The 13050-nt window shown below is 35.0% G+C and overlaps 1 protein-coding gene across 1 annotated transcript in view; it reads left to right on the top strand.

The window, feature by feature from the left end:
* Positions 1 to 13050, top strand: part of LOC113522706 (uncharacterized) — a 41011-nt gene that overhangs the window by 11349 nt on the left and 16612 nt on the right. The window contains exons 3-5 of the mRNA XM_026908489.3: positions 6663 to 6809; positions 8288 to 8476; positions 12775 to 12925. Of these exons, the coding sequence (XP_026764290.2) occupies positions 6663 to 6809; positions 8288 to 8476; positions 12775 to 12925 (487 nt within the window). The remainder of the gene's footprint in view (positions 1 to 6662; positions 6810 to 8287; positions 8477 to 12774; positions 12926 to 13050) is intronic.

Below are 13050 nucleotides of genomic sequence, written 5' to 3'. Positions count from 1 at the left end.
ATTTTACTCGTCTCTAGTTTGTAACGGTAGATATTCATCTACCGAATGGATGTTTGTTACTCTTTCATTTCTAATTTAGTACACAGGATACTTTATGTACTAATTCATGCAGGTGGAAACGCGGGATATGGTTATGATCATAAATTACACCATTTTCCACTAAACAATTCTGTGGCACTCAAAATTTCTCGACGCCAAATTCGCGATAAATTTAATAGAGAGCAAAATTTTGTATAAGGATAAATTATATCCTAATTTAGCATATAGGATACTTTATGTAGTGATTAACACAGACAGAATCGCTGGATACAGGTTAGTAACAATGGATGGATGGACATTCGTTACTTTTTCATGAAAAACTACTGAAGGGATTTAAATTAAATTAAATACACGGGTAGATTATATCCTAACGTAATACACAGGATACTTTATGTACTGATGCATGCAGGTGGAACTGCGGGATACAGCTATTAAGATTATAAATTACACCACTTTCCACCGAACAATTCTGTGGCGCCCCAAATACTCGACGCCAAATCCGCGATACATTTAATAGTGGGCAATCTATTTATAAAATCATAAGAATTTTGACACAGAAACGGGGCGGAAGTTCTTTAAATAGTTCTTTAAGAACTGAATACTGGCGCCGTTTTCTTGCTTTATAACTGTTGTACCAAGTTTTTTTTAATATGCTGAATAGATTTATTATTATGTTCATTACGAATTAAGACAAGGTGTGGGATTTTCTACTTGACTGTTAAAGATTGTTTCTTTCATATTTATTTATGTCATATTAGTTAGGGATATGGCAGTGATTTTACAGGGTACAGAAGTATGACGTCTTAGTCTTCAGGAATGGTAACGCATGGGAGGTATCATAGTATTATTCATAACTATAGGCGACAGTTACCACTAATTGTTAGGTGGGCTGTCAGTTTGTTTGCTATTCTAAGTTACATAAAAAAAAATCTTAACCATTTTTCTACTATGAATCCTTACTAATGTTATAAATATGCCGAATGGTCCCGGCATAGAATAGACCACCCCCTTCCTTTCCCGTGGTTATTGTAAGATACAAACTAAGGGACTTTTATGGTAGAGGGCAGCAGCATCCCTCTTAAGACATCACCAAAAGCCTAACAACTGTAGTTGCTAACTCGCCTGCCAAGCAAATCTAACCATGTGGGAAGCCTATGTCCTGAAGTGAACATTTAATGGCTGATATGATGATGATGATGATGATGATTATAAATGTGAAAGAGCGAATTGGTTTATTACCCCTTAGCGTTATAATGGTTTAACCAATCGCTATGAAACTTGGTATACGCGTACTATATGGATTTAAAATGAGCAGGTCTCTTTAATTTAATGTCGACATCAATATCAATCCAATCCATTGCCAATGACAGTTTTGTACTGCACTCATGAAACAATAGTTAGGAGTAAGGTTATAATTGGGATCGGTTTACAATAGTTTGCATTGACAAGTTACAGTAATACGTATCTATCCTATTAGAATAATATGGGACCATCATGTCTCTAGTGTTGCAATTGGAGAGCGCGAAAGAGGGAGACTTTGTACAAAAGTCGATTGCTTGGGTACCTCTGTCCCATTCGTGTTTCAATCATAAAGCAGTTGTGTTTGCATGGCTGCGTTTCGGTTTGAAGGGTGGGATATGGCGTGAATTTACTGGGTACGGACGAATAACACCTGAGTCCTCAGGAATGGCAACACATGGGAGGTATCATGGGCGAAACAGTATACTCTGTTATGTCCATACTACTGCTCATGTCTATAGGCGACGGTTGCCACTTTGCATCAGGTGGGCCGCTTGTTTGCCATTGTTTGCCAATTTCAATATCAATTTATTGAAATTTATTTCAAGAGAAACCCCAAAGTACTGTATTTTAGTTTTTAAATTTGGTTATGCCACAATTGAAGTCTTTTTTGTACAATTATCTTAAATTATTCTTTATACAATTGGTAGGGTTTAGTCTCGTGTCGTTTCTTTCTGTTACCTATTTTTTTTTTTTATAGGTGATAATGGTATGGTAGCCCCGCCTGCGCTAACGGTATACGCTTGCGGAGCACCAATGAAGGGTGATAGATGAGAATGAAAACAGGCCAGTTGGCCCATCATGATGAATTCATCAGGAATTAACCATGATAGTTTCCAAGGAGAATCGCGAGGATGTCGACCTCGTTGGGTATATTGCTAGCAATGGGAATGTCAGTCTCCATTACTAACAATCCCTTTCCCCCCCCTGTTACCTATTAAAGATGCATTCTTTTCTCTGAAGCCATTTATAATTGTGACTAGTCTCCATAATTATCTGGTGGTGTCTGAAATCTCTGTCACAACCACATCTTATGGTTAATTAAATAATGTTTTTAGACAATAAAAAATAATAAATAAACAATGGCGAATCCTTGGAAGCAAACCGTTCTTGGCTTTCTTTGTTCGCTCAATGCTTTTGTTTATGTGCAAATGACGTGAAAATTTGCTATTCTTCTGTGAAATAAAAGGGGTTTTGGGGTGTTTGTACAAAAATAGCATGAGATAGCTTGAAGTTTCACCTAATTTACATTGTTCGCGTGAGTAAATCTGGTGAAATTCGATTTAAAAATCATTTAAAATACATACTGTGCAAAAAATGACTCCTTGTGTATGAACTCTACCTAATTAGAAAGATGCCTATGTTCAGCGGTGAACAGTTGGTGGCCGGTATGATGGTGATGATATGAAATCGGTAAAAAACAATTCTAAAAATGTTCTAGAAAGTTCAATATAAAACTGTATTTTTGCTATAATAGTTAAAGTTGTATGAAAGTTTAATTACCCAGAAGTTAGCTTCAAAACTGTAATAAAACTATTTACTACAGTTAACTAACACACTTTTATGGCATAATTTAACTTTTGCGTATGGCAACTGAAAGAAGTAATTAGATTTTGCTCTGCGGAATAAAAAAAATATATACAGCGACTTGTGCCCATGTCAAATGTTAAATTCACCAGAAATGGTAACAGTTGACGAATGCCTCTAACTACCCTATTAGAGATTGTAGCCGTGAGTAATTTTTTTAAAACCTCTTCGATCATTACAAAATTAATGTCATGATATATCGTATATAATTGGGGGTTGCCAGTAGTTGCCACGTTTGGCAACCGTCGTTATGTTTTGGTGGTATTTTAAGAGGAACGCATCTGCCTATCTCTCGACCATTAAGTTCTCTTAGTCGCCTCTTACGACACCTACGAGAAAGGAATAGGTGGCCCATTCTGTGCCGGGACCACACAATGTTACCATTTCTTTATAATCCGATTGAAAAAATAAACAAGTAATTATGGTATTACTTGGCATTCTATTTACCCAATAAGTACCAGGCATTATATTTATGTATGTGTGTACACAATACACAAATAAACAATTTCTTACATACATTGAATAACACATACAGTTTCTAGTCGCTTAGTTTTATATTTCTTCTTTTACATTCTTTTTAAATCCGACTCCCAAAAGGAAGTAGTTCTCAAATCGTAAATTTGCACAAAAAAACATACGTATTCAGATAAAGGAGTAAAAATGTTTAAATTAATTTTAAATATATAGAATTTCAATTACCGCCATCTATCGAAAAGTTTTGAAAGCTCCAAGTAACTTGTCATGTTACGCATCGCACCTTTGAATAGTAGTACAGTTTCATTAGCAAGGTCCAGAATGAAAACAGTTCCTATTATTATGAGCAGATGTCGCTACTTGTACGAAATCGTTTGTGCGTCCTGCGTTTAGTTGTTTCGTAACTTCAGTGAGAAATGAAAGGAATTTTTTTTTTATACAATTTATAATGGCAAACAAGCTGACGGTCCACCTGATGGAAAGTGATAACCATCGCCTATAAACATGAGCAGTACCATGGACATAACAGAGTATACTGTTTTGCCCATGATACCCCCCATGCGTTGCCATTCCTGAGGACTCTGGTGTTATTCCTCTATATATAACAGTATCAAATCATAATAATTTAAGATATATAATATATTGTAGCAAGCGTTATTATCTGTAGCTGTGAACGAGAAAACATTAACTTGGTATTACTTTCATGAAATATTTTTATAAACGCAAATGATTTTCTATTAAATCATAAAGTTAATTCGCGATAAACATAAATTAAATGATTGTATTTCCTTTTGCTACAAACAGTAATTGGGATTCTCATTTGACTATTATTTCTATTTTTTTTTTGATGGGTGAAAATAGTGTGGTAACCCCGCCTACGCTAACGGGATGCGCTGGCGGAGCACCAGTAAAAGGTGATAGATGAGAATGAAAACAGGCCAGTTAGCCCATCATGATGAATTCATCAGATATTAACCATGATAGTTTCCGGGGAGAACCGCGAGGAGATCGATCTGATTGGGTATATTGCTAGCAATAGGATTCTCAATCTCCATTACTAACAATCCCTTTCCCCCCTATTATTTCTATTTAAATAAATTAAATAAGTGATTGTATTTCCTTTTGCTACAAACAGAAATGTTTAGTGTTTGAATGTATCACACTATTTTCATTTACAAATTTACAAATTAACCAATATCAATGTTTTACAATACATTAAACAATTGTAAGTAATTGTATTCACTTATGTAAAAGAACAATAAGGTATTCAAATGACTGATCAGTATTTTTACTAGAACACATTATTAGATTAACTATTGTACAATGTTAAGGTTCAACATGATTATAAGTGAGTTAATTTATAATACTTAGTTATTATTAGTAAATTGTAATAAAATAAATAGAATAAATAAATAAAGTTGTGAAACTGTGAGCGAGTCCACGAGCGCGCATTTGATTTAACGGAAAAAGCATTCGTGCTCTCGAACATAGTTATAAGAGTATAAACACGGAATGTTCTGTCCAATAGTGACCGAGACACTGTACAGTACTGATGCCTGAGGGCTATAAATGGAAAGTAAAGAAGTAAAATGGTTCGAAGAAGAAAAGTATAATTTGTTATAGTTACAAATAAAAAAGGATGAACCAAAACAAAACCAAGTTATATATAATTAAAATAAATAAAAATTGGAATTACTTATCACTATGCTGACGTATTATGTATATATGTATATATATTTATATATGTTTATTTGTGTATATATATGTATGTGTATATATGTGTATATGTATGTATGTGTAAGTATATGTGTATGTTTACAGGGTTTATGTATTTTATGTAATTTATAATGTGTAGTTTGTATTATACTTTGTGTATAAATATCTTATGTGTTTATACAATATATACAGATCGTATGACTGCCTATTTTTATTTTTAAAATAACACAATTTACATGAAAAGATTTTGCTGGATGAAATCTCTTATTAGAGATAAGCTCGCCTTTGTACATTATGTTTCAAATTAATTGTGATTAACATTATGTTTTGTGTACAATAAAGAATAAAGAATAATGTAAACATGCAATCAATAGTTAAATACACTCACATTTACAAAAACTATTTACTTTATATTATTTATAGTTTTATACTTTAGTTATTTTAGTTTGAACAATGTTGAGCGTGGATTTCATTATATAACACAGCGGGCTGCAAATTGCCAACTTCAGCGACCACACGATGCTCAAGCCTTCTCATTATAATGAAATTCCTATGTAACACAACACATATGTAACAATTTATATCTAAAATTTAGAATTTCTATCAAGTTTTGTACATACTGTGATGCAAGTATCATATGTTTTTGTTTGAATATTTTTTTAAAGTATTTTTTGTTATCATGGGCGAAACAGTATTTTGTTTATACAACTTAGAATGGCAAACAAGCTGACGGCCCACCTGATGGAAAGTGGTAACCGTCACCTATAGACATAAGCAGTACCATGGAGTAACAGAGTATACTGTTTCGCCCATGATACCCCCCATGCGTTGCCATTCCTAAGGTGTTATTCCTCTGCACCCTGTATATTCACGCCATATCCCACTTTAATTTAACATTATATTTAAGAGTTTCCTCTTAACGGTGCAACTGATTCGTGCATTTTCTTCCAGCCAACTCTATCCCATGCCATATCTTTGACCTCCCTATACGACATGTCACCTAGTGTTGCCTTTATCTGTCCCATGTAGTTATTTCTCGGTCTTCCCCTTTCTCTTTTGCTATTTTTTTTTCTACTATGCTCTTTAAAAAATCATGTCGTATAAGGTGGCCCAGCATTTTGCTTCTTCTATTCTCTATTGTTTTTATTATTGTTCTTTTCGCATTCAATTCATTCTTGCCACAACTGAAGTCGGTTTTTAAAGACACCATTAAGATAATGAAAATCATAGTACCAGAGGGAGACTTTATACAAAAGTCGTTTACTTGGGCACTTTTGTCCCATTCGTGTTTCTACCGTGAAGCAGTCGTGTTTGCATAATTGTGTTTCGGTTTGAAAGGTGGGATACGGCAGTGGATTTACAAGGTACAGAGGAATAACACCTGAGTCCTCAAGAATGGCAACGCATGGGGGTATCATGGGCAAAACAGTCTACTCTGTTATGTCCATGATACTACTCATGTCTATAGGCGACGGTTACCACTTTCCATCAGGTGAGCCGTCAGCTTGTTAGTCATTATAAATTGCATAAAAAAAATATTGTTGCAGAAACGAAGTCAAAGAAGTTTCCTGTGCTGGTCTTCATACACGGCGACTCTTTTGAATGGGGCTCGGGCAATCCATACGATGGGAGAATACTGGCAGCTTATGGGAATATTATGGTCATCACCCTAAACTACAGGTTGGGGATACTTGGTGAGTGAGGCGAAATTTTTAATTTTTTTTATAATACTTAGAATTCTAAACTAGCTAATGGTTCACCTGATAAAATGCGTGTTTTTTTTTTTCAATGGACGATAATGATTAGTGCTAACGGTATACGCTGGCGGGGCACCAGTGAGGGATGATAGGTGAGAATGAAAAGGCAGGTCAGTTAGCCCATCACGATTATTACACTTGTAATTCAGCATTCAAAGTCTATCTTTAGTAAAATGGTTTGTATTATAAAATTAGAGAGAATTATTAACTCTTAGAATTCGTCCATATGATTGTAGAATGACTTTTACCATAATATGTTTACTTCATCTTTCAAGCGTAGCGTGAAAAAGCACTTAGTGCACCGGAACAGTGAGTCCAACGGTTGAAAATAAAAAAAATTCAGTTGTTCATATTGAAGGACGATACTGTCCTATGCTTGCTAAAGATCGCATGAACATATCTCGAGCTATATTATATAAAAAAAATAATGTCGTGAAATTAATTTCATAGAACTAGTTCTGTAAGTTAATAACTAACTAAACTAGTGCCATGTAAATTTATTACATGAAACTAGAATTATTAATAATTAAAAGAATTTAAAAAAATCGAGTAGGTTCTCAATACGGTTGTATTTTTTATGTTTGTTACTTCAGAACTTTTTTATTTATAAACCGATTTGGAAATTCCTTTTTTTTTATTTGAGACATCTTACAGAGGGCCTACCATGAAATGTTTTCCGAAATTTCGGGTCCGAACGAAACACAAATTTGATGTTAAAATTACATGATACATGCCGTTTTAAAATATTAAAAATGCTAAAGTACCGTTCCTTTGGACTTTATGGCAGTATTTTTATGACAAACGAAATGTTAAGCTCTATGTACCGGGTCGATTTCGATATGAACAAAAACACGAAATTGAGTCCGAAAATTCGAAATTTAATTTCATGTTAGACCCCCAGATTAGTTGAGTACGTTCAGATTAGTCCCATAGAAATTTCGGTTACACTTTTTTTTTTGTTTCATTACTTTAGTTTAAAAATTAAACTTATTTTGCCACTATTAAAGTCGATATTTATTATTCAAGTCCAGTGACACTAATTTCATTATATTATTTTATTAAAAAAAAAAAAATTATATTGTAAAACATACATATCACTTACGTGTACATAATTTTTTTAATTAATTTAATTAACAAAATTAGTGTCACGAAACTAATTTTACGACAATATTTTATGTGTAAATCAGAAAAATTAAAAAATTAGTGCTGTGCCTTTGTATATATAAGTAAGTGACACTGCAAATTTAGTGCCATGACACTAATTTTACGAGAACATGTTTTATATAAAGCAGATAAATTGCAAAAACTATTGTCGTGCGATTTATTTCAATTTGTGACAATAATATTTCTTTATAATAACTCTTTATAAAATACGCGAACGGTGGTAAGTTTATTTACTTGTTTTTTTTTTCTAGGTTTTTTGAAGCCCAGTACAACAGAACATGTTTTCGGCAATAACGGTCTTCTCGATCAGCTGGCAGCTCTAACTTGGATCCGAGACAATATAGAGGACATGAATGGAGATCCTACTTCGGTGACTCTAATAGGCCATGGTACGGGGGCTGCATGTGTAAATTTCTTATTACTATCATCTGTTCCTAACGGTGAGATATTTTCGTTATCTTATTTATTTAGAAAAATAAAATGTACAAATAAACGTAGCTAACTCTCTATTGTACTATTTAATATATATATATATATATATATATATATATATATATATATATATATATATATATATATATATATATATTACTATATATTTTTTTTTTATTATTAGAAACATTTGTACTCTTTCACATTTATTTTTAAATTAAGAAACTGTTAACTCTGTCTGTGGTACTCTGTATCTGTGGTGGTGTCTACTGAGGTACCAAACAAACATACGACATGTCTAATGGTAAGTAGTTACCGTAGCTTATGGACGCTCGCAATTATAGCCTCGTCAATGCTAAAGAAATTTCTATCCTATTTTTAAAGAACTTCATATAACATGAAGAGGCTCACTAAAAATCGTAGTGAGTGGCAAGAGCTCCACCGACAAGAGCGCAGCTCTTAAATAGATAGATAGATAGATTCATACAACGAAAATATTGGGAGAGAGTTTATTACATAACCTAAGAATTAGAGAGAAGAAGCACCCCTGTTTAAAGTAATGGGGTAAATTTTATGTCAGCAGGGGGCAGTGTAATGTAATAGAACACGAAGATTGATACCACAAGATAATGTTGATAACGTACGGGGTAAATAAATATTGAGTCGTAAAGATAGAAGTACGTTTATTACCAAGTGTCAACAATTAGGCACAGAAATTCATGATCCAAATTGCTATAGAGCCTCCGCAGTTCTTACTAGCTCGCAGTAGTCGTATTTAATTATTCTTCTTCGCTTCGAGAGGCATTCCTTCTTCACTTTGATAGGCATTCCGAACACTACCAAAACCTTTAAACAGAAATTGTCGTTCGACTGCGTGTTGCTCGCCTTTTATACCTACTGAACCCGTGTCCAGAAAGTTCTAGACCATTCGAGATGAATATGTATTTTTTTTTGATGGGTGAAAATGGGAAGGATTATGTCCAGCAGTGGACAATTAATGACTGAAATAATAAAATAATAGTAGATTCATAAAAAAACACTCTATGTATAGATGGACTTAATATATATTTATTTTTATTATTTTATTATAACTAAACATAGGCCTCCTCCATAAGGATAGTTTTGCCGGCAGTTGCCGTCCTTGGCAGGCGGAATGGCAACCGCAGTTAGGCTTTTGTTATGTTTTAAAAGGGACGCTGCTGCCCATAATAAAAATGATGATGCTGATGACCATGAAGTTCCCTTACTCGTCTCTTACAATACTCACGGAAGGGGGAAGGGGTTTTTTTTTTGGTGGATAAAAATGGAATGGTAACCCCGCCTGCGCTAACGGGATACGCTGGCGGAGCACCAGTGAAGGGTGATCGATGAGAATGAAAACAGGCACGTTAGCCCATCATGATGAATTCATGTGGAATTAACCATTATAGTTTCTAGGGGAAACCACGAGGAGGTCGACCTGGTTGGGTATATTGCTAACGATGGGATTTTTGGTTTCCATTACTAACAATCAGGGGGAAGGGGGTAGCCCATCCTATACCGAGACTACACGGTAATATTAACGTAGACAGTAGGTACTCCACGCGTCAAGGTCAATGCGCCTTTCTAGAACTATGTAATGTAATATCGACAATTCTCGAAATTTCTTTATAAAACGAGAAACACTTTTATTTGGACAATAATACCTTTTTGGAGAAACTTCCAGAATAATCCTTTTAGAAGTTATAAAGGTACGTCTTCGCGAGCTCTGAATTGATTTTATTTTCAAGCGATTTCAAAAAAGGAGGCTATAAATTCGCTTATATGTTTTTCATCTAAAAGAATATACTTATAGATTAGTTCTATAGAAATTTTATCAAAATCGGTACAGTAATTTAGTATTGAAATCAATGTAACTACATAATTATCAATAATTAATTAATTAATTATGAAACGCAATCTTAATTATGTATGGATAAATACCTAGGCAACATTTTAAAATAATATACTTTTTGTTAACGCTGACAAATGGTCTGCGTGGTCCCGGCATAGAACAGGTCACCCCTTCCTTTCCCGTGGGTGTCGTAAGAGGCGACTAAGAGAATGCGATGTATTCTTGTCCAATCGTGGGACTTTAATGGATGATCAGGATGTGACGATCAGTATAAAGTATTTTGTAGTATGGTCCCGGCATAGAATAGGCCACCCCTTCTTTTCCCGTGGGTGTCGTAAGAAGCGACTAAAGGACGAGGGATGGGCAGCAGCATCTCTCTCAAAACATCTCCAAAATCTAACTGCGGTTGTCAACTCGCCTGCCAAGCCAACTACTAGCAAAATCCCCCCTTTGGGGAAGGCTTATGTTCAACAGTGGATAGTTAAAGACTGATATGATGATAATGACGATGAACGCGGACAAAGTCGCCGGTCCACACTAGTATTGCCTCGTAATAATATGTCTGCTAAATCTATCCCGATACCTCGTTACATGAAACTACTCATTGCCTAATAGAGGTAACGAATCGGAAATTTCTATTAATTAATATTGCACAGAAATTTCATGAAATTTGGCCAATAATATTTCTAACAAGTTCCTATGCATAAAGATATTGAATATACAGTAGTTAAATGGGAGCGGATGCAAATATTTGACTCCTATATTATATATTAAATAGAAGACGCTCTTAGAAACGTTCATCTATCAAGTTTATTTTGCTCTGTAAAAACAGCGACATCTATCGTAAATATGTATACTGATGTACGATGAAACATTTCGTCATAGTCGTAGAATACTGACGGATCTTTATATGTAATATTTGTCAGATCCGTCGGTATTCTACGACTATGACGATTTTATATATACATTTATTTATTTCTTTACTTAACTACTTTCGTATATTAACTTATTTTTAAATTCATTTGCTTAAATTGCAAACTGCAATTGAAATTATTAACATTTATTATTATTATGTCAGCCCTTAACTGTCCATTGTTGAATATGAGCTCGCCCCATAAGGATATTTTTGCCAGTAGTTGCCACGCTTGGCGGGCGAGTTGGCAACTGTAAGTAGGATTTGGTGATGTTTTAAGATGGATGTTGCTGTCCAGACTTCTATCATTAAGTTAACCGCTTCTTACGAGTCCCAAGGGAGAGGAAAGTGTGGCTTATTCTACATCGGGACCTACACGATGCTATCTTCTACATATACATACCAGAGGGAGACTTTGTACAATAGTCTATTGCTTGGGTACCTCTGTCCCATTCGTGTTTCAACCGTAAAGTAGTTGTGTTTGCATGGCTGTATTTCGGTTTGAAGGGTGGGATATGGCGTGAATTTACTGGGTACAGAGGAATAACACCGGAGTCCTCAGGAATGGCAACGCATGGGGATATCATGGGTGAAACAGTATACTCTGTTATGTCCATGGTACTGCTCATGTCTATAGGCGATGGTTACCACTTTCCATCAGGTGGGCCGTCAGCTTGTTTGCCATTCTAAGTTGTATAAAAAAAAAAACATAAAAATCAATCAGAATCAGTAGGATAAGCAAGCTGAAGTGCCAATGGACTGGTTGCATAGCTCGAAGAACTGATAACCGATAGGGAAGAAAAGTTCTTGAGTGGCGACTCTTTACGGACAAACGCAGTGTAGGATTCCCGACTGGATGGAGTGACAGCCTTAAATAAATAACAGGGAGTTAATGGATGCAGGTGGCTCAGGACCGTTCCTTATAGCAGTTTATGGAGAAGGCTTATAATCAGAACTGGACAGATAACAGCTAATATGATGTAGATAAGGAGGAGGGTGATGATTTATATACATTTTTCTTTTAACACACACACACACACACACGCACACGCACACGCACACACACGCACACATGCGCACGCGCACACACACACATACACACGCGCGCGAGCGCGCGCGCGCGCACACACACACACACACACACACACACACACACACACACACACACACACACACACACACGCACACGCACACGCACACGCACACGCACACGCACATTTTTTTTTTTCCAATATTAACTTTTTTGTTCTTTTTTTATCTCCTGCTATTAATTATTGTTTTTTATTTTTATTTTTGGATTGTGTAATTTCAGTGGAATGCATTTTGTTTAATTATTATTTAAACACATATCGGTTGGGGGCCTGGTGATCTGTACTACAGGTCTTAACTTATTAGAGACAAGTTCCAGCAAAGCAAAGTTCCATATTATTTTAATTTTATTTTATCCTAAATACCTATGTGTAAATTTAAGTTGTTTGTGAGGAGACAAATAAATATATTATTATTATTATTCTTTTAAGGTTTATTCCATCGAGCTATTTTGATGTCAGGATCAGCATTATCAGATTGGGCCATGACAAAAAATCCACTGCAGTACACACTACAAGTTGCACAGAGCGTCGGATGCTATCCTAATGCAAAGAATATGATGACGTGTCTCCAGAACAAACCGTAAGTATTTATTTTCTCTTTAATAGCTTTTGCCTTTGGCTTCGTCCTCGTGATCGGGATATGTTCACTTGGATAAAAGTAGCATTTCTCCCTTTCTTTTCCATATAATATGTACATAGTAAACT

Source organism: Galleria mellonella, unplaced genomic scaffold (genome assembly GCF_026898425.1).
Source record: "Galleria mellonella isolate WM207_F2 unplaced genomic scaffold, CSIRO_AGI_GalMel_v1 utg59, whole genome shotgun sequence".
NCBI lineage: Eukaryota > Metazoa > Arthropoda > Insecta > Lepidoptera > Pyralidae > Galleria > Galleria mellonella.
The sequence above is the reverse complement of the archived record's forward strand: the minus strand, read 5'-3'. Positions and strand labels throughout refer to the sequence as shown.